This window comes from Oncorhynchus clarkii, chromosome 18, assembly GCF_045791955.1.
Source record: "Oncorhynchus clarkii lewisi isolate Uvic-CL-2024 chromosome 18, UVic_Ocla_1.0, whole genome shotgun sequence".
Classification (NCBI taxonomy): Eukaryota; Metazoa; Chordata; class Actinopteri; order Salmoniformes; family Salmonidae; genus Oncorhynchus; species Oncorhynchus clarkii.
In genome coordinates this window covers 6061777-6084633 of record NC_092164.1, presented here as the reverse complement: position 1 = coordinate 6084633, position 22857 = coordinate 6061777, and the positions used below count along the sequence as shown (strand labels likewise).

Here is a 22857-nt window from a genome sequence, read left to right as displayed (position 1 = left end):
TTAGGTCATTAGGGCTAGGCGTTAGGCTCTGCTTCTTCAGGGGAACTCTCTGCCAGAGCAAGGCTCAATCATTCCAATAATAACAAACTACAGGCAGTGAGGGAGGTATAGCAATACCAACCCCCTGACTGGAACCAAAGCAGAGCCAGACAGGTGGAGGCTGGGCTGGTGGTGGTGGGCCAGCTGAAAACAGACAACCAAAGCAGAGCCAGACAGGTGGAGGTGGGCTGGTGGTGGTGGGCCAGCTGAAAACAGACAAGTCATACAGAGCCAGACAGGTGGAGGTGGGCTGGTGGTGGTGGGCCAGCTGAAAACAGACAACCAAAGCAGAGCCAGACAGGTGGAGGTGGGCTGGTGGTGGTGGGCCAGCTGAAAACAGACAACCAAAGCAGAGCCAGACAGGTGGAGGTGGGCTGGTGGTGGTGGGCCAGCTGAAAACAGACAAGTCATACAGAGCCAGACAGGTGGAGGTGGGCTGGTGGTGGTGGGCCAGCTGAAAACAGACTACCAAAGCAGAGCCAGACAGGGGGAGGTGGGCTGGTGGTGGTGGGCCAGCTGAAAACAGACAAGTCATACAGAGCCAGACAGGTGGAGGTGGGCTGGTGGTGGTGGGCCAGCTGAAAACAGACTACCAAAGCAGAGCCAGACAGGTGGAGGTGGGCTGGTGGTGGTGGGCCAGCTGAAAACAGACAAGTCATACAGAGCAACAGCAATAAACAGTAAAGACCAGTAATAGCTTTTTTCATTCCTTTGTTATTAAAAAAATGATCCAACAACGTATGAAAAAGTATTCAACTACAAATCTCAATTTACAATGTTCGACAAATACAAAAAACGTATTTCAGAGAGGTTTGTTGAGTCTGGTCCACTCAATACAATAGTCTTCTTGTTTGTTCAAAAGGCACAAGGCGGGTCTGAATTCAAACTGCATGAGAAAACACTTATTTTAAGTCGTCTTCCTCATGCCAACTGCACTGAATCAAAGACAGTTTATGGAAGACGACAGGGAGACAACAACTACCACTTAACCGAGTTTGTAATAGGATAATAGGAGAATACTGGGAGTTGTGCTTCCTGGAAAAGACTGCTGTCTCCTCAGTTATTGGTATTTTCAGTTCCCATAACAACAGACATGACAGCACATGATCAGAATTGCATTATTTAAAAAAAAAAGTAGAGTCATTTAGCAGACACTTTTATCCAAAGTGCATTCATATTAAGATAGCTAAGTGAGACAATCACATATCACAGTCGAAGTAAATACATTTTTCCACAATATAGAGGAGTTATCAGCTAAGCCAGTGCTAGTAGGAAAAGAGAAGTGCAAAGAATTTAAGACAATGTTTGAAGAGGTAGAGTTTCAGTTGTTTTCGGAAGATGGGCAGGGGCTCTGCTATCCTAGCTTTAGGGGAAGCTCATTCCACCAATGGACTCACAGTCCATCCTAAGGAAGGTCCCACTGATGTCATCCATCTTTATTAACGTCCACTGTTGCCAGAGCATCGTGGCATTGAGTCATTGGGGACATCAGTCTGAGGCCCAGTTCCACTTCTCCAGTCTCTCTCTCTGAGTCCTAATGTTAGCCTTGAGACCGTTGCTGTCCAACAGCTGCTAGGCCTGTAGTCCTGGGTGCTTCCTACGGTCCGTACGCAGGATCCATTCTCCCTACTGGGCATGGAGGCAGACGTGGCTGGCGCTGGAGCTGGGGCCGCCTGGAGGTCTGGGAGTGGGTATAGAGGTGGTGGTTGGCCCAAGGCCTTGGCTGAGGCTGGGGGTCAGAGTGGGAATACAGTATCTGAGGCTGAGACTGGGGGTCTGGGTAGTTGTGGGGGTGGGAGTGGGGTTGCTGTAGCTGAGACTGGGAGTCTGGGTGGTTGTGGGGGTGGGAGTGGGGTTGCTGTAGCTGAGACTGGGGGTCTGGGTAGTTGTGGGGGTGAGGCTGCAATAGCTGAGTCTTGAGGTCTGGGTGGTTGTGGGGGTAGATGTGGGGGTGTAGTAGTTGAGACCGGGGGTCTGGGTGGGGGTGTAGTTGTTGAGACAGGGGTTCTGGGTGGGGGTGCAGTAGCTTAGGCTGAGACTGGGGTTTCGGGAGGGGGAACTGGGGCTGAACAGGGAGGTGAGGAGCGTCAGGGAAGGGTGGGGTGTGGTTCTCAACCCGAGGAGAGCTGATATGGAGGTGGGTCTCCAAGAGGTGGCCAGCCGACGCCACCATGGCTGAAGAAGAGAAGGAGGAAGAGGAGGAGGAAGGGGATAAGTCTAGCGGTTGCTCTGAGCATAGAGATAGGTAGGATTGTGGTTGTGGATGTGTCTTTTGGTGTAGCTGTGAGTGTAGCTGTGAGTGTGGGTGTAGTTGTGGCTGTAGTTGTGGCTGTAGGTGTAGTTGTGAGTGTAGCTGTGAGTGTGGTTGTAGTTGTGGGTGTAGTTGTGACTGTGGGTGTAGTTGTGGCTGTGGGTATAGTTGTGGGTGTAGTTGTGGCTGTGGGTGTAGTTGTGGGTGTAGTTGTGAGTGTGGGTGTAGTTGTGAGTGTAGTTGTTGGTGTAGTTGTGTCTGTGGGTGTAGTTGTGAGTGTAGTTGTGGCTGTGGGTGTAGCTGTGAGTGTAGTTGTGGGTGTGGGTGTAGTTGTGGGTGTGGTGAGTGGTTCTGTTGAAGGGAGGGTGTGAGGAAGTCATGTGACAGTGTGTGTGTGGAGAACAGACCAATGGGAGGACGAGGAGGAGCGGGAACGTTAGGAGGGACGGGAGGAGACAGGAAGAGGTGTGGTGGTGGGGAGGAAGACGTGGGGTGGCGTGGAGGAAGAGGTGTGGTCGGGTGGAATTGGCACAGTGGAATCTGGATCACTCTGGGGGAAGACACAGAGAAGAGTCAGTAGAACAACAGGTGTCTAATATTTTCAAATACTTGGGGTGCACTTCTTTTAGTTTGCTCCAATACAATGGAACCGGTTGCAGGTGCAACGTCCAAGACAAATCAAGCAAATGTTTAAAAGCTTTTGACAAATGTATTTAACCCACATCAAAATGGCTTGATAATAATTTGAGTCACAATGATAAGAAACAAAAGGGTCTGCCTCACTTCTGCTGCTGGAAGCCTTCCTCTGACAGTGGTGTGGTGGGGACACAGTGGGACAGGTCTCGCACCCCCCAGGCAGGTGGGCAGGGTGCAGAGCCAGAGGCTGGGGGGGACCACCCGTGCCGGACCCCGGGGCTATTCATCTTGTTCAGTCCCAGCAGGCCCTTGGCGCTGGCCTCCATCCTCAACTTCTGGCGGAACACCCTCAGACCTGGAACAGAGGTCAAAGATCACGACATCATAAACCTTCATGAAAGCCACCAAGAATAGATCTATAACTAAATTTTTTATAACGGTTACAGAATGATGTTCATTTTAGAGAGTAGTTTGTGTGTGCAAACTGACAGGTATCTTAATATCTTGTGGAGTTCCTCAAGGATCCATTCTAGGACCTTTGTCGTTTCTGATCTACATCAAAGATGATTAAAACTCAAGAGATGTATCCAATGTGTAACACAGGAGCTAATGACAGTATACATAAGAAGGTTTTCTTCTTTCCATCTGTCATACTTGATCTGTGCTTTAATTTTGAAGTGGTCGTCCATACCTTGTGTTAGAGCGCCGGTGTCCATGTCGGAGGCTCGGCGGCCCTCCTGGAAGCTGGGTACGGGGAGGCTATCCTGGGGAGGGGGCTGCAGGGTGGACGACAGGGCCAGATGACCGGTAGTGACCAGTAACTGATAGGGGCCGTCAACAGTGCTGGGCACGGTAGAGGACAGGGCCAGGGGGGACTCTGTGGGGCTATAGGTCCCAGGGCCATCCACAGTAGTGACAAGTAACATATAGGCGTCCTCAATTGGGCTGGACAGGCTGGGACTGGCAGAGAAGGAAGAGGAGGAAGAGGAGAAACTATCTGAGGAAGCTTGGTCGGATGAGTTTACCACAGCACCTGTAGATGAGGAGAGAGTAGGGAACTTTAGCCCTGTAACTTGGTGACAATGTGAAAGTGGGCTATGTATAGTGGTGTGTCTATAGTGGTGTGTATAGTGGTGTGTGTATAGTGGTGTATCTATAGTGTTGTGTCTATAGTGGTGTGTGTATAGTGGTGTGTTTATAGTGATGTGTCTATAGTGGTGTGTCTATAGTGGTGTGTATAGTGGTGTGTCTATAGTGGTGTGTCTATAGTGGTGTGTGTATAGTGTGGTATCTATAGTGTTGTGTCTATAGGGGTGCGTGTATAGTGGTGTGCATAGTGGTGTGTCTATAGTGGTGTGTCTATAGTGGTGTGTCTATAGTGGTGTTTCTAGTGGTGTGTATAGTGGTGTGTCTATAGTGGTGTGTCTAGTGGTGTGTCTATAGTGGTGTGTCTATAGTGGTGTATCTATAGTGTTGTGTCTATAGGGGTGTGTGTATAGTGGTGTGCATAGTGGTGTGTCTATAGTGGTTTGTCTATAGTGGTGTGTCTATAGTGGTGTGTCTATAGTGGTGTTTCTAGTGGTGTGTCTATAGTGGTGTGTGTATAGTGGTGTGTCTATAGTGGTGTGTGTATAGTGGTGTGTCTATAGTGGTGTGTCTATAGTGGTGTGTCTATAGTGGTGTCTATAGTGGTGTGTCTATAGTGGCGTGTCTATAGTGGTGTGAATTTTTTTATTAATTTTATTTCACCTTATTTTAACCAGGTAGGCTAGTTGAGAACAAGTTCTCATTTACAACTGCGACCTGGCCAAGATAAAGCAAAGCAGTGCGACACAAACAACAACACAGAGTTACACATATATAATAAACAAAAGATACAGTCAATAACACAATAGGAAAAAAAAGTATATATACAGTGTGTGCAAACGAGGTAAGATAAGGGAGGTAAGACAATAAAATAAGCCATAGTTGCAAAATAATTACAATATAGCAATTAAACACTGTGATAGATGTGCAGAAGATGAATGTGCAAGGAGAGATACTGGGGTGCAAAGAATAAAAATAACAGTGTGGGGATGAGGTAGTTGGATGAGCTGTTTACAGATGGGCTATGTACAGGTGCAGTGATCTGTGAGCTGCTCTGACAGCTGGTGCTTAAAGTTAGTGAGGGAGATATGAGTCTCCAGCTTCAGTGATTTTTGCAATTCGTTCTAGTCATTGGGAGTAGAGAACTGGAAGGAAAGGCGGTCAAAGTAGGAATTGGCTTCGGGAGTGACCAGTGAAATATACCTGCTGGAGCGCATGCTACGGGTGGGTGCTGCTATGGTGACCAGTGAGCTGAGATAAGGCGGGGCTTTACTTAGCAAAGACTTGTAGATGACCTGGAGCCAGTGGGTTTGACAACGAATATGAAGCGATGGCCAGCCAACTAGAGCGTACAGGTCGCAGTGGTGGGTAGTATATGGGGCTTTGGTGGCAAAACGGATGGCACTGTGATGGACTGCATACAATTTGCTGAGTAGAGTGTTGGAGGCTATTTTGTAAATGACATCGAAGTCAAGGATCGGTAGGATGGTCAGTTTTACGAGGGTATGTTTGGCAGCATGGGTGAAAGATGCTTTGTTGCAAAATAGGAAGCTGATTCTAGATTTAATTATGGATTGGAGATGTTTAATGAGAATCTGGAAGGAGAGTTTACAGTCTAACCAGACACCTAGGTATTTGTAGTTGTCCACATATTCTAAATCAGAAGCGTCCAGTGTAGTGATGCTGGACGGGCGGGCAGATGCAGGCAGCGATCGGTTGAAGAGCATGCATTTACTTTTACTTGCATTTAAAAGCCGTTGGAGGCCACGGAAGGAGAGTTGAATGGCATTGAAGCTCATCTGGAGGTTAGTTAACACAGTGTCCAAAGAAGGGCCAGAAGTATACAGAACGGTATCGTCTGCGTAGAGGTGGATCAGAGAATAACCAGCAGCAAGAGTGACATCATTGATGTATACAGAGAAAAGAGTCGGCCCAAGAATTGAACCCTGTGGCAACCCCATAGAGACTGCCAGAGGTCCGGACAACAGGCCCTCCGATTTGACACACTGAACTCTGTCTAAGAAGTAGTTGGTGAACCAGGCGATCCAGTCATTTGAGTCTGCCGATAAGAATGTGGTGATTGACAGAGTTGAAAGCCTTGGCCAGGTCGATGAACACAGCTGCACAGTATGGTCTCTTATTGATAGATGTTATGATATCGTTTAGGACCTTGAACGTGGCTGAGGTGCACCCATGACCAGCTCGGAAACCAGATTGCATAGCGGGGAAGGTACGGTGGGATTCGGGTCGGTGATCTGCTTGTTAACTTGGCTTTCGAAGACCTTAGAAATGGAGGGTAGAATAGATATAGGTCTGTAGCAGTTTGGGTCTACATTGTCTCCCCCTTTGAAAAGGGGGATGACCGTGGCAGCTTTCCAATCTATGGGGATCTCAGACGATACGAAAGAGAGGTTGAACAGGCTAGTAATAGGGGTTGCAACAAGTTTGGTCTCTAAGTTTAGAAAGAGAGGGTCCAGATTTTCTAGTCCTACTGATTTGTACGGGTCCAGATTTTGCAGCTCTTTCAGAACATCAGCTATCTGGATTTGGGTGAAGGAGAAATGGGGGAGGTTTGGGCAAGTTGCTGTGGGGGGTAAAGGGCTGTTGACCAGGGTAGGGGTGTCCAGATGGAAAGCATGGCCAGCCGTAAAAAAATGCTTATTGAAATTCTCAATTATCGTGGATTTATCAGTGGTGACGTGTTTCCTAGCCTCAGTGCAGTGGGCAGCTGGGAGGAGGTGCTCTTATTCTCCATGGACTTTACAGTGTCCCAGAACTTTTTGGAGTTTGTGTTGCAGGATGCAAATTTCTGTTTGAAAAAGCTAGCCTTTGCTTTTCTAATTGCCTGTGTATATTGGTTCCTAACTTCCCTGAAAAGGTGCATATCGTGGGAGCTATTCGATTCTAATGCATAACGCCACAAGATGTTTTTGTGCTGGTCAAGGGCAGTCAGCTCTGGAGTGAACCACGGGCTATATCTGTTCCGGGTTCTACATTTTTTTAATGGGGCATGCTTATTTAAGATTGTGAGGAAAGCATTTTTCGAGGATAACCAGGCATCTTCTACTGACGGAATGAGATCAATATCCTTCCAGGATACCCGGGCCAGGTCGATAAGAAAGGCCTGCTCGCTCAAGTGTTTTAGGGAGCGTTTGACAGTGATGAGGGGTGGTCGTTTGACCGCAGACCCATTACGAATGCAAGCAATGGGGCAGTGATCGCTGGGATCCTGGTTGAAGACAGCAGAGGTGTATTTGGAGAGCAGGTCGAGAGCAGGCCTGTGTTTAGGGATTTGGGTTTATACCTGGTAGGTTCATTGATAATTTGTGTGAGATTGAGGGCATCAAGCTTATATTGTAGGATGGCTGAGGTGTTAAGCATGTCCCAGTTTAGGTCACCTAACAGCACGAGCTCTGAAGATAGATGGGGGGCAATCAATTCACATATGGTGTCCAGGGCACAGGTGGGGGCAGAAGGTGGTCTATAGCAAGCGGCAACAGTGAGAGTTGTCTCTGGAAAGGTGAATTTTTAAAAGTAGAATCTCAAATTGTTTGGGCACAGACCTGGATAGTAAAACAGAACTCTGCAGGCTATCTCTGCAGTAGATTGCAACTCCGCCCCCTTTGGCAGTTCTATCTTGTCGGAAAATGTTATAATGTTATATAGTTAGGGATGGAAATTTCAGGATTTTTGGTGGTCTTCCTGGAACCAGGCACTGCAGGGCCTGGATTAACTTCTACATCACCAGAGTAGCGGAGGAGGAGTAGGATAAGGGTACGGCTAAGTCTATAAGAACTGGTCGTCTAGTACGTTCGGAACAGAGAGTAAAATAAGCAGGTTTCTGGGCGTGGTAGAATAGATGCAATGCATAATGTACAGACAAAGGTATGGTAGGATGTGAGTACAGTGGAGGTAAACCTAGGCATAGAGTGACAATGAGAGAGATATTGTCTCTAGAGACATCAATTAAACCAGGTGAGGTCACCGCATGTGTGGGAGAGGGTTAGCTGAGGCATATTGAGCAGGGCTGGAGGCTCTACAGTGAAATAAGAGCACCTTTGTGCTCTAGACAGCTAGCGGGCCGCGGCTAGCAGATGGGCATTCAGGAGACATCGCAAAAGGGGAGCAAATTGAAAAACCCCCTCGGGCGGATTACGTTGGTAGTCCAGTCGATTGATACGAGGGGCTCCGTATTGGCAATAAAAATGGTCCAGGCCAATTGGCAAAATAGGTATTGTAGCCCAAGGAGTGGACCTCTTCAGCTAGCCGGCGAGATGGGCCTAGCATAGACTCGCTCCAGGCTAATTGGTGCTTGCTTCGGGACAGAGACGTTAGCCAGGAGAAGCCAATCGGATAGCAGCTGGCTAGCTACGATGACCCAGGTGAAGAGGTTCAGCGCTTGCGTTAGGAATCCGGGGATATGGAGAATAAGAAGTCCGATACGATAAGCTCTGGGTTGAATCGCGTTGTGCAGACTGGCAGGAATTATCTGGGCTAAAGGTTAGCTGATGACCACTAGCAGTGGCTAGCTGGCTACTAGCTAGAAGCTAGTTAGCTGGCTAGCTTCTGCTGTGGGTTCCGCTTCTGAAGTAAAGAAAATAGCAGATCCATACCACATTGGGTGAGGCGGGTTGCAGGAGAGTAGGATTAAAGTTGGGGTTAAGAATTTCAAATATATATATATACAGTGCCTTGCGAAAGTATTCGGCCCCCTTGAACTTTGCGACCTTTTGCCACATTTCAGGCTTCAAACATAAAAGATATAAAACTGTATTTTTTTGTGAAGAATCAACAACAAGTGGGACACAATCATGAAGTGGAACAACATTTATTGGATATTTCAAACTTTTTTAACAAATCAAAAACTGAAAAATTGGGCGTGCAAAATTATTCAGCCCCTTTACTTTCAGTGCAGCAAACTCTCTCCAGAAGTTCAGTGAGGATCTCTGAATGATCCAATGTTGACCTAAATGACTAATGATGATAAATACAATCCACCTGTGTGTAATCAAGTCTCCGTATAAATGCACCTGCATTGTGATAGTCTCAGAGGTCCGTTAAAAGCGCAGAGAGCATCATGAAGAACAAGGAACACACCAGGCAGGTCCGAGATACTGTTGTGAAGAAGTTTAAAGCCGAATTTGGATACAAAAAGATTTCCCAAGCTTTAAACATCCCAAGGAGCACTGTGCAAGCGATAATATTGAAATGGAAGGAGTATCAGACCACTGCAAATCTACCAAGACCTGGCCGTCCCTCTAAACTTTCAGCTCATACAAGGAGAAGACTGATCAGAGATGCAGCCAAGAGGCCCATGATCACTCTGGATGAACTGCAGAGATCTACAGCTGAGGTGGGAGACTCTGTCCATAGGACAACAATCAGTCGTATATTGCACAAATCTGGCCTTTATGGAAGAGTGGCAAGAAGAAAGCCATTTCTTAAAGATATCCATAAAAAGTGTTGTTTAAAGTTTACCACAAGCCACCTGGGAGACACACCAAACATGTGGAAGAAGGTGCTCTGGTCAGATCAAACCAAAATTGAACTTTTTGGCAATAATGCAAAATGTTATGTTTGGCGTAAAAGCAACACAGCTGAACACACCATCCCCACTGTCAAACATGGTGGTGGCAGCATCATGGTTTGGGCCTGCTTTTCTTCAGCAGGGACAAGGAAGATGGTTAAAATTGATGGGAAGATGGATGGAGCCAAATACAGGACCATTCTGGAAGAAAACCTGATGGAGTCTGCAAAAGACCTGAGACTGGGACGGAGATTTGTCTTCCAACAAGACAATGATCCAAAACATAAAGCAAAATCTACAATGGAATGGTTCAAAAATAAACATATCCAGGTGTTAGAATGGCCAAGTCAAAGTCCAGACCTGAATCCAATCGAGAATCTGTGGAAAGAACTGAAAACTGCTGTTCACAAATGCTCTCCATCCAACCTCACTGAGCTCGAGCTGTTTTGCAAGGAGGAATGGGAAAACATTTCAGTCTCTCAATGTGCAAAACTGATAGAGACATACCCCAAGCGACTTACAGCTGTAATCGCAGCAAAAGGTGGCGCTACAAAGTATTAACTTAAGGGGGCTGAATAATTTTGCACGCCCAATTTTTCCGTTTTTGATTTGTTAAAAAAGTTTGAAATATCCAATAAATGTCGTTCCACTTCACGATTGTGTCCCACTTGTTGTTGATTCTTCACAAAAAAATACAGTTTTATATCTTTATGTTTGAAGCCTGAAATGTGGCAAAAGGTCGCAAAGTTCAAGGGGGCCGAATACTTTCGCAAGGCACTGTATATATGCGAAGAAAAAAAGATATAAAAAGATATATACACGGGACATGACAAGATGAAGACAAAAGACGCCGGTCTGCTATGCCATCTTGGATTCTATGTGGTGTGTCTATAGTGGTGTGTATAGTGGTGTGTCTACAGTGGTGTGTATAGTGGTGTGTCTACAGTGGTGTGTCTAAAGTGATGTGTATAGTGGTGTGTATAGTGGTGTGTGTAGTGGAGTGTATAGTGGTGTGTGTATAGTGGTGTGTCTATAGTGATATGTCTATAGTGCTGTGTCTATAGTGGTGTGTATATAGTGGTGTGTATAGTGTTGTGTGTATAGTGATGTGTGTATAGTGGTGTGTGTATCGTGGTGTGTCTATAGTGGTGTGTATAGTAGTGTGTATAGTGGTGTGTCTATAGTGGTGTGTCTATAGTGATATGTCTATAGTGCTGTGTCTATAGTGGTGTGTATATAGTGGTGTGTATAGTGTTGTGTGTATAGTGATGTGTGTATAGTGGTGTGTGTATAGTGGTGTGTATAGTGGTGTGTATATAGTGGTGTGTCTATAGTGGTGTGTATAGTAGTGTGTATAGTGGTGTGTCTATAGTGGTGTGTCTATAGTGGTGTGTCTATAGTGATATGTCTATAGTGCTGTGTCTATAGTGGTGTGTATATAGTGGTGTGTATAGTGTTGTGTGTATAGTGATGTGTGTATAGTGGTGTGTGTATAGTGGTGTGTATAGTGGTGTGTATATAGTGGTGTGTCTATAGTGGTGTGTATAGTGGAATGTATATAGTGGTGTGTCTAGTGGTGTGTGTACAGTGGTGTGTATAGTGTTGTGTGTATAGGGGTGTGTGTATAGTGCTGTGTCTATAGTGGTGTGTATAATGGTGTATATAGTTGTGTGTCTATAGTGGTGTATACAGTGGTGTGTCTGTAGTGGTGTGTCTAGTGGTGTGTATATTGGTGTATGTCTAGTGGTGTGTGTATAGTGGTGTGTGTATAGTGGTGTGTGTACCTCATGCAAATGTTTGTATCTAAATTAACATAGTTCAGATTTTTGCGTGTGCATGTGCATGTGCATGTGTGTGTCTCAGTACTCACAAGATGGGCTGCACTGCTGGAGGCTGGCAGAGACCTCGGCCAGAGTGTGTCTGTGGGAGGGGTCTAAGGAGAGGGTTGCTGCCCCTCCCTCCTCTTGCAGCTCCCCTTCCTGTGGCTCCTCCCCCTGGTTTCCATGGTGATCCTGATCACTAATGCAGGTCGGTAGCAGAGTGTCGTGGTCAGGGTTGGGGGTCACCTTTTCGGTGCCCTGGGGGAGTCTGAGGGAGCGGAGCTCTTTCACCTTCTCCAGCATGAGACGGTAGATAGCAGAGAAGTGGTTGTAGCTGCTGCTCTGAAGAGACTATAGAGAGAGAGAGAGAGAGAGAGAGAGAGAGAGAGAGAGAGAGAGTGGGAGAGGAAGAGAGAGAAAGCGAGAGAGAGGGAGAGCGAGAGAGATGGAGAGAGAGAGAGGGAGCGAGAGAGATGGAGAGAGAGAGAGAGGGAGAGAGAGAGAGAGGGAGAGGAAGAGAGAGACAGCGAGAGAGAGGGAGAGAGAGGTAGAGCGAGAGAGATGGAGAGAGGGAGAGAGATAGAGAGAGAGAGAGAGAGAGAGAGAGAGAGAGAGAGAGAGAGAGAGAGAGCTATTGAAATTACAGTAGAAAATGTAGCTACACAGATATGGAGTTACACATAGGACTCACACTGGTTTCTTAGTATTTCTCCCACTCACCTCAATGGTCCTCTGCCGGTCGATGCCCAGGGTCTGCATGAGGCCAAGTACCGGCTCGCTGTAATTCTCCACCAGACGGGGCTCTGCATCAGGGGCGGGGGTCGGCTGGGGCGTCTCTGGAGGGGCTGCCGTGGCCGGGGGGTCCCACTTCATCCAGCGGTGCTTCTTGATCCGGGCCGCCGTGATCCGCTTGGCCGGTTCAATTACTAACATCCTCCGCACCAGGTTCTCACAGTCTGATGGTATGGAGGGAGATAAGGGACAAAATGAAGAGGGTTTCAGAACCAGTTGAGGTCACTGTTGTAGTTTGATTGGTTTTAGTGTTCTATGACCTAAGGAAAAGTTTTGTTGGTGGTGACAACAGCAGTGCTTGGTTGATGTAACACAACATGGATTTATAACATCTATAATCATATCTAACGTTGTCTGTGAATGGGTCCGAAATGGCACCCTATTATCAAGGGCTGGGAATTACCAGTGACCTCACAATGCAATATTATCACCATACGATATGTATTGAGAGTTGATGTACCAAACATATTGCTCACTATATGTCTGCTGCAGAGAGACAAGCGAGAACGTGAGAATATGAGATTTGATCAGTCATGGAAATAAAAGTGCTGAAAACATGTTGGCTCACTATTTAAAAAGAAGATGGAGAATAAGCTATAGGAGGAAAAATACCAGAGTTTTGGCACAGCTACAGTCAACTAGCACTAGCTAACGCTACCTAGCAACAACAAACAAAATATATACAGTACTAGTCAAAAGGTTGGACACACCTACTAATTCAAGGGTTTTTCCTTATTTTTACTATTTTCTACATTGTAGAATAATAGTGAAGACATCAAAACTATGAAATATCACATGGACTTGGTATTTTACCAAATAGGGCTATCATCTGTTTACCACCCCTACCTTGTCACAACACAACTGATTGGCTCAAACGCATTAAGAAATGAAATTCCACAAATTAACAAGACACACCTGTTAATTGAAATGCATTCCAGGTACCTTATGAAGCTGGTTGAGAGAATGCCAGGAGTGTGCAAAGCTGTCATCAAGGCAAAGGGTGGCTACTTTTAAGAATCTAAAATCTAAAATATATTTTGATTTGGTTAACACTTTTTTGGTTACTACATTTTACAGGGTAGAAAATAGTCAAAAATAAAGAAAAATCTTTGAATGAGTGGATGTGTCCACACTTTTGACTTGTACTGTATATATACCTTTTTTTTAATCGATACTTGGAGTCAAAGTATCGATATAATATCTTCCAAAATAATATTGCGATATGTAACTGTATTGATTTTCGCCCCGATCACTACTCTAATCTATACACAGCACTAACGTATTGCACTACTACAGAGTAGCATACAAAATAGGGAATAGGGTGCGGTTTCAGCCTTGTGCCGTGAGAATCTGTCATGTCACCAGTCCTGCAGGACAGTACCTTGGGACATGTAGAAAGGGATTCTGAAGCGGCCCTCCCGGACCCTCTGTCTGAGCGCGGGGAGGGAGGGGCCGTCAAAGGGCAGGACGCCACACACCAACACGTACAGCACCACGCCCAGACTCTGAACACCAAAAGAGGGGGGCGAGATGAGCACCACAGTCCTGCTACTTCCTACTACTATTAGTACTACTGTCACTACCAGATAAAGATATAGAATTCATGATGAATCATCTCTGCACCACAATAACCACCTATAAGGTTATTACAGTACAAGAGGGATTCTGAGATCTGAAAACATACAACCTTCATCTGCACTTTCATTCCCATGATATTCCAATGGGTTAAATAGAAATAATCAACCCAAAGCAAGAGAATAGGAGAGAAACCATCCCTTCCTGGTCCCTTACCCAGATGTCTAGAGGAGGCCCCTCGTACTCAATCCCCTCAAACACCTCTGGAGCGGCGTAGGGCGGGGACCCACACCAGGTGGACAGAAATTGTCCTTCACTGAAGAAGTTCCCAAAACCAAAGTCTACAGGGAGGGAGAAGAAAAAGTCCATTAATATCAGAGGATACTATCCCTAAAGCCAGGGCTGTTCAATCCTGGAAAGCCAAAATATTTCTGTTTTTCATCCTCTCCTTCTAATCAGGGACTGATTCAGACCTGGGATACCAGGTGAGTGCAATTAACTACCAGGTAGAACCAAAAAACAGAGATGTTTTGGCCCACTAGGACTGGAATTGAAAAGCCCTGCCTAAAGCCCTTGTGAATCCTCTGGAACATTCTCATTCATATCATAGGACACATATGCACATGACAAGGGACACCATAGCAACCATACTGTAGGTGAAAAATTGTGTCATGACGTTGGCCTGGGGGTAGGTTTATGACAGTCATAAATACCTCTTCCCCCCTTTTTCCTCTCTCTACCCTACTGATGTGACATTTGAAATTCCCTTGGTTAACATAGAGATTCTGGGAACATCAGAAGGTGGGGGGAAATGAACTATATTCTGGTAATCCGACCAATTGAACATATGCGGTGGTACTTAATGAATATGATGTCAGTTCGGTTGTCATCTGGGACATTCTCATCAATGATAGGATGACAAACTCTACAGTGGAAAGTCTGCACATTGTAGTTATCGGAGTCACATGGAATTGTTGTTCACTTTAAATGTTTGAATATAAAATGATTGGTGAAGAGATTATAAGTAATTTTAGCTTCCAAATGAGAGATTTGGGTTTTCATAAGTTTAGGGCTCTGCTCAATTAGTGCCCGCCCCTGTGAAGAGACATGGGTTATAAAACTTTTCAAACACACCCTTCTCGCTCCACGATATAAAGCCTTGACGAAAATGTAACCTCCTGTTCCAAGTACATGAGGTCTGCAGCCTCTGCGTTAAAAGGACTAACATGTCAACTACAGAACTAAGCCAACCTCAGCGTGAGCTTTGGTTGCGAATGGTATGAACTTTGAACTCTTATTCACTACAGAAGTGATACCTCCTAGCCGTTGAGTTAGCCACAGCAGCTGCAAACGCCGGCTAGGAAAGAACAGACCGAGTATCCCGTCTACCACACAACGACGTTACTACAACGTATCCAATTGACCACCAGAGACATTCTTCAAAGGACAAAGGACTCGTTTTGGCAACACGGCCTTCCATCTACCACCAACCTACCGAAGCGCAGCTCAGAGTAAATATTTATTGCATTTTCCTTTTCCAAATGGGCGGTAATTTAGAATGCATAAGATACTGTATTTACAATAGCACAGCTTCTTCCCTTTGTCCCTCAGTCTTCCCACTCTTTCACTCAAACCCAGCCCCTTTTCTTTTGTGTAACCAGCTGTCATATCTGTTCTGCCCGCTAGGGACGTTTTCCTTTATGACATAATTTGTAATCAAGGTATGATTCATTCTGTGTATATGTAATTCTGTGTGATTAATTAGGTATTTAGTAAATAAATAATTGAACCCAATTTTGTATTGCTGATTCAACTTGTTAGCCAGGGTTCGTGAAGATAACCAAGAATTTACAACTTTCAGATGAGACTGAATTAAGGTGACGATTAATATTGACTGCTATTGATGTCAAATATTACTAGGTCTTTAAGAGTTTATTCGGAAGATAACAGCTCTATAAATATTATTTTGTGGTGCCCCGACTCTCTAGTTAATTACATTTACATGATTAGCTCAATCAGGTAATATTAATTACGGAGAAAGGATTTTATAGAATAGCATGTCATATCACTTAATCCAGCATAGCCAAAGACACGACAATTGTTTACATTTTTTAAACCACCACCTTTAATAGAATCTAATAAAATATTATATAATATACAGTGCATTCGGAAATGATTCAGGCCCCTTGACGTTTTCCACATTTTGTTATGTTACAGCCTTATTCTAAAATTGATCAAATACATTTCCCCCTCATCAATCTACACACAATACCGCATAATGACAAAGTGAAAACAGGTTTTTAGAAATGTTTGCAAATTTATTACAAATAAACAATAGATATACCTTATTTACATTTTGGATTGATGAGGGTAAAAACGATTATATCAATTTTAGAATAAGGCTATAATGTAACAAAATGTGCAAAAAGTCAAGGGGTCTGAATACTTTCCGAATGCACTGTGGCTTAATTACTAACTAAAGCAATTCTATTTGGCCTGTTTTTTAAATATCCATCTTTCTGTGATTCAAGGTTGATTGATTTCCGAGCCTCTCCTTTCTGCCTGTACCTGCTACTTTGATGTCCATGTTGGAGTCCAGCAGAAGGTTCTCAGCCTTCAGGTCTCTGTGGACGATGTGGTTGCTGTGGCAGTAGTCCACCGCTGACAGGATCTGACAGAACTTCCTGCGAGCCTCACTCTCACTCAGCCGCCCCGACGACAACAAGTAGTCTACAGAGGGTGGGATATAGGGAGAGGGGATAGAGGGTGGGTGGATGGGAGAGGAGGGGATAGAGGGTGGGTGGATGGGAGAGGAGGGGATAGAGGGTGGGTGGATGGGAGAGGAGGGGATAGAGGGTAGAAGGATGGGAGAGGAGGGGATAGAGGATGGGATGTAGCGAGAGGAAGGGATAGAGGGTGGAAGGATGGGAGAGGAGGGGATAGAGGATGGGATGTAGGGAGAGGAGGGGATAGAGGGTGGGAGGATGGGAGAGGAGGGGATAGAGGGTGGAAGGATGGGAGAGGAGGGGATAGAGGGTGGAAGGATGGGAGAGGAGGGGATAGAGGATGGGATGTAGGGAGAGGAGGGGATAGAGGGTGGGAGGATGGGAGAGGAGGGGATAGAGGGTGGAAGGATGGGAGAGGAGGGGATAGAGGGTGGAAGGAGGGGAGAGGAGGGGATAGAGGGTGAATAATGAGGAATGTAATTGATTGGTTGGTTCAGATTGTTTGATTGAATCATTGTAAATAATTAGTGATCAAGTACACATGTGCACATACACACTGTTCTAAGAGATTGCACCAAGCATCATGGACACCTCTAGAGCGACACCCTTCCACTTACCAAACATCTCTCCGTTCCTGGCATACTCCATCACCATGTACAACATGTCCTTAGTTTCCATGACCTGCAAGACACAAGAGAGGCACACTCACTGATAAATACAACTTAAATATACATTTCCCATGTCATTATTACATGTAAGCCTGTGGAAGAGGGTGCCCAAAGCGTAATGCGAGAATATGACAGCAGGGACCATATTAGAATCCTTAAAAACCATTACAAAAAACAAGTTAAAGATTCTCTGTTTTAAGAAATATTTGCTTTGAGACCATATTGGAAGTAGGGGTGGGTTGACGGGGTCGTCATTTTCCATTCTGAAAATCCCCATGTGACTCATAGAGCTGGGGGTGGCTGGGCTGAGGGCTGGGAAACAAACATACACTTAACCCCTATTACAAGATAAACAACCTGACCTTTCAAAATCTTCCATGTAGAGAATGAGAGAGAGGGGGCAGAGAGAGAGAGAGAGAGAGAGAGAGAGAGAGAGAGAGAGAGAGAGAGAGAGAGAGAGAGAGAGAGAGAGAGAGAGAGAGAGAGAGAGAGAGAGAGAGAGAGAGAGAGAGAGAGAGAGAGAGAGAGAGAGAGAGAGAGAGAGAGAGAGAGAGAGAGAGAGAGAGAGAGAGAGAGAGAGAGAGTAGTTCCACAACTCTCTCCTCTACCTGATAGAGCTCGATAATATGTGGATGGTTGAGGAGCTACTTGATAGAGCTTGATAATGTGAGGATGGTTGAGGAGTTACCTGATAGAGCTTGATAATGTGCGGATGGTTGAGGAGCTTCATCACCTCGACCTCTCTGTAGATCTTCTTCAGGTCAGAGGGCTCCAGTCTCTTTTTATCAATGATTTTAATGGCCACCTGTGTGTACAGAAAGCAGATAGTTAATTTCAAAATGGCACCCTAACCCCTATACAGTGCACTACTTTTGACCAAAGCCCTGGACCCTGTTCAAAAGTAGTGCACTGTGAATATACAGGGAATAATGTGCCACTTCAGGCGCTGCCAAGGTCCCATTCCAGCCTGGTCACATATACTAGACGCAATATAGTAAATGTAAATCCGGGGACACTCAAATTAGTAGGATATGATACTTTGGGATTTTGTCAAAGAGGCCCTTTATCCACTTCCCCAGAGTCAGGTGAACTTGTCGATTCCATTTGTATGTCTCTGTGTCCAGTATGAAGTAAGAGGTCATTTTGAGAGCCAATGCTAACTATCATTAACACAATGACTGGAAGAGGTGGAGTTGAATATTGGAGGTTAATGGTGTAGGGAATACATGTTTCATATGCATTATGCATGCGTAATTACGCACCTGGGTTTTTGTGACTTTGTGACAAGCCAGTTTAACTACAGCGAAGTTTCCCTTCCCCAGCGTCCTGATGATCTCGTAGAAACCGACCTGAACCGGCCCCCCGGGGCATGGCTGGCTCAGGGGCGAGCCATCGGATAAAACCACCATGTTGCAGAGGCACCCAGTGACTGGATAAACCTATTGTCCATTTCCCAGGATTAGAGTACCGTTATTAGGCCACTCCCGTAAACACAATTGAGAGAACATATGTTGTCAATATATAGGCTGCATATAGTAGGAAAGAAAAAATATACAATTGTGATATTAAATCTAGTAGTCCTAGGCTATACATCTCAACACCTTCCAAAAAGTGTAATTCCATTTAACTATTTATGTGAGAAGACTATAGCCTACGTAACAGCGTAAGACAAACAGATATCCTTTAGCCAACAAGTATTGAAATAAAAACAGACCATATCTTATTATTAATTTGCAAAACAAAATCATGTAATTTACCTTCACAGAAACTCTCCAGTTCAGTACATCCACCTATGTTGTTGGAATCCTCCGCCGTTCTAGAACAGTGTGCGCATCCAGGCTACTTCCCTAACTGCGCACAGACGATTTGTTCCTCATATTTTGTTAACGGGGGATAAATCTGGTATGCAATAATCCACACAACCTCTGTAACTCAAACTCGGCTGGAAATCTTCTCCTGCCATAATGAACTAAAACACACTTAATTAACGTCAAGCTTGCGTCAGAGTTGCCGAGCAACTGTCCCGCGCGCTTCTCGTGGAGCGGGAAAGGTAGCTTGGAGCTGGACACGGTGACGCCAAAGTGGTCTTCACGAGGTTTGCACAATGAATAGGCTGTGGCAGCCGCTCAGCGTACAGTAACGCCAAACAATAACACTGAGCAGCAACGTCTCTTTATTGAATTAGACCATCAACGCTTCTAGTAGACTAGAGGCTCACTAGTCTCCTCCCTATAAGCAGTTTAACGAACAGGCATACCGTTAAGTGGGTCATGATGACCAATGTCGCGATGACTCATGAGCCAAGGCTAACATTGTTCAACTCAATTTGCGACACTCAGCAGCATGATATTTTGTTGGATTCTAGCCACCATGTAGTTGCTATGTCAATGTTGCATTGAGCTTGTATGATGCAACATACGTTGTATTGTCCATTTGCATTGGAATTGTACTGTATACATGACAGAAAGGAAATACACAAATTCAATAGACTATAATATTATGGAATACAAAGCAAACACACCCAGTACCCTGTATAGCCTACTGTCTGGCCATGTCATGTAAATGGTGTCCTATGTCCCACTATTCAATAGGATGGTGGCTGTTAGGATGAAGCTTGCCCTGCTTCTGTTGTTACGGAACCCATGGGGACCTTGTAACCTTGTAGTTGTTTTGTTGTTACTGAAGCCAGGGACCTTGTAGTTTGTAGTCGTTTTGTTGTTACTGAACCCCGGGTCCTTAGAGCCTTGTAGTTGTTTTGTTGTTACTGAACCCCGGGTCCTTAGAGCCTTGTAGTTGTTTTGTTGATGCTGAACCCCGGGACCTTGTAGCCTTGTAGTTGTTTTGTTGATGCTGAACCCCGGGACCTTGTAGTTTGTAGTCGTTTTGTTGTTACTGAACCCCAAAATATTTAGCCTTGGAGTTGTTTTGTTGTTACTGAACCCCGGGTCCTTAGAGCCTTGTAGTTGTTTTGTTGATGCTGAACCCCGGGACCTTGTAGTTTGTAGTCGTTTTGTTGTTACTGAACCCCAAAATATTTAGCCTTGGAGTTGTTTTGTTGTTACTGAACCCCGGGTCCTTAGAGCCTTGTAGTTGTTTTGTTGATGCTGAACCCCGGGACCTTGTAGTTTGTAGTCGTTTTGTTGTTACTGAACCCCAAAATATTTAGCCTTGGAGTTGTTTTGTTGTTACTGAACCCCGGGTCCTTAGAGCCTTGTAGTTGTTTTGTTGATGCTGAACCCCGGGACCTTGTAATTTGTAGTCGTTTTGTTGTTACTGAACAACAAAATATTTAGCCTTGGAGTTGTTTTGTTGTTACTGAACCCCGGGTCCTTAGAGCCTTGTAGTTGTTTTGTTGATGCTGAACCCCGGGACCTTGTAGCCTTGTAGTTGTTTTGTTGATGCTGAGAAGTAGGAAGTTGTTTAAGATGGAGAATAACACTGGGGAGAGGACCGTTAGATATACACAATGAGAGGGATTTGGAGTTGTTGATTTTGACATGCAACTTTATTGTAGGTCTAATGTAATTTTGATGCGTGATGATTCTGAAAGTTCTTCACAATACACTAAGGAACCGTGGGTTCCGTAGTCGGCACAGAGTAAAAGTTCAATGTTTCTTGTCTCCTTTCCTTTCCTCAAAATACAGGAAATCGATCAGGAAGCAGGCTCCCAGCAGCACAGCCTTCATCTTCACATCCAGGTCCATTGGGAACACGATCCCAAAATGATCTGCGTCCGTGTAGACTTCGCGCAGGAAGCCGGACCACTGCTTACTGATGTGCCCTATCAACATTGAGTCATCCAGAGTCTTCACCTCAAATGTGACGTCTCTGCAACAACTACAGAAAAACAGCGGCCCTTTGATCCTCAGCTGAGGCTGTCTCCTCTCGTTCAGCACAGTGAGTTTGGGCAGGAACGGGTGACACTCCTGCACCACATACCCTATGGGAATACCGGGGGGACTCTGCACCTCCAGGTCTTGCAGGCAGCAGGGGAAGCAGCAGTAGCTGCACGCAAGAGGGCGTGTCAGGGTCAACACCTCCTGCCCCAGTTTGTCCTGGATGTGAAAGGTGAAAGGTCGGCTGGGGCCAAAGCACTGTAGGGTACAGCAGTTGTTCTCCTCTTCCGCCAGAAACACTTGTTGCCCGATGCTGTTCTTCACATTGTAGGAATTTCTAACCTCCCAACCCAGCAGTTCGGCCAGATGAAAAGTCTGATGGACGAGAAGCTGGTCGACATGAATCAGGTATTCCAGTCCTGGGGGGCAGCCGGTGGGTCGGAGATCAGGCGGAGGGGCAGGCATCATCGCAGGGACCGGAGGGGGCACGTAGCCTGGGGGTACTGGCGGGATTCCGGGGTTCGAGGGCGCGGGGTGGACAGCATTAGGGTGTCCGAAAGGGGCAGGCATCATCGCAGGGACCGGAGGGGGCACGTAGCCTGGAGGTACTGGCGGGATTCCGGGGTTCGTGGGCGCGGGGTAGACAGCATTAGGGTGTCCGAAGGGGGCAGGCATCATCGGAGGAGCGGAAGGGGTCACGTATCCAGAGGGTGGGAATCCAGGGTTTGTGGGAGCTGGGTAGACAGCATTGAGTGGTCCGAGAGAGGCAGACATCATCATATGAACCGGTGGGGCTGAAGGTGTCAGGTAGCTTGGGGGTGGTGGCACCACGGTGGGCGCTGGGTACACAGCATTGTGACCAGGCGGAACCTCTTTGGAGTAAGCTGGGGGTAACCGTCCTGAGTCGGTGTCGCCATGTCCTTTGGAGGCCATTGAAACAATGCACTTCCACGTTCTACAAGATCAAACAAAAAGGTTCTTCCTTATTTTTTAACTACAAAACCAAGTTACACCTTTATAGCTTCACATGCTCTGACACATACATTTTCTACACGTTAGCAAGGTATTGGAAACACATCTCTTCTGAGTGTGAGCAAGTTCCTGTTGCTTCTTGAGAGGATTTGCAAATGACTATTATTAGCAGAGATCCTTAGCGGACACAGTCCAGCCCAGTCTTTTAGCCCTCTCATCTTGAGTGTACAGTAACACTTCAGAGATCCAACCATGTTGGGAATTGAGGTCGGTCAGAATATGGAAATGTTTTGTAACTTTGAAATGGACTGTAAACTCAACAGACTGAGGCTTGACTGTATGTGTACAGAGACTTACTTGCTTCAATACCCTACAGCCTGGTGGACACGTGCCGAGTCAGCTTACTCAGTGTCACCCCCCTCAGACACTGAAAGGCTTATCCACTTTAGGTGGCTCCTAATGACCAGGCCAATCTCTACGTCATAATCTGTTTATCTGGGAGTCGGAGGCTCAGTTGGTAGAGCATAGTGCTTGCAGCACCAGGGTTGTGGGTTCGATTCCCACGGGGGACCAGTATGAAACGATATGCCTGTACTGTAAGTGGCTGTGGATAAGAGCGTCTGCTAAACGACTGACATGTAAACGTAGCCGGAGTTAGGGAGTCACGTGTGAGGTGGTCCAGGATGTGGTGGTGGGAGAACAGGACAGTCAGACAGATTCATACACACAAACCGCCCCTAACCTGGGAAAAATAGGCGACATATCATATATAAATGAATGTTCATTTGGAAAAGTTTTGAACAACATTTTATTGTCTGTAACAATGGTAGAACACAACACACAAAAATAAAACATCCTCCATTGTTACTTGACCTCAAGGTATTTGACCTACTGAAATAAGGCCATGAGTCTGATATGGTATTAGCTGG

The 22857-nt window shown here is 45.7% G+C and overlaps 2 protein-coding genes across 2 annotated transcripts; both read right to left on the bottom strand.

Annotated features, from left to right (window-relative positions):
• Nucleotides 1-737: 737 nt before the first annotated feature.
• On the bottom strand, nt 738-19353 carry LOC139372926 (serine/threonine-protein kinase SIK1-like). Its single transcript, XM_071112798.1, has 12 exons — nt 18878-19353; nt 18383-18559; nt 17809-17925; nt 17070-17133; nt 16295-16456; nt 13943-14067; nt 13533-13656; nt 12080-12315; nt 11410-11710; nt 3618-3959; nt 3074-3281; nt 738-2840 (listed from the first exon to the last, which is right to left on the bottom strand). Exons 2-12 carry the CDS (start codon nt 18527-18529, stop codon nt 1637-1639), a joined length of 3030 nt encoding a protein of 1009 aa, XP_070968899.1. The 5' UTR covers nt 18530-18559; nt 18878-19353; the 3' UTR covers nt 738-1636.
• A 1372-nt stretch (nt 19354-20725) lies between these two features.
• Nucleotides 20726-21889, bottom strand: LOC139372409 (phospholipid scramblase 2-like). The gene is made up of 2 exons (XM_071112119.1): nt 21556-21889; nt 20726-21450 (listed from the first exon to the last, which is right to left on the bottom strand). Exons 1-2 carry the CDS (start codon nt 21887-21889, stop codon nt 20726-20728), a joined length of 1059 nt encoding a protein of 352 aa, XP_070968220.1.
• Nucleotides 21890-22857: the final 968 nt, after the last annotated feature.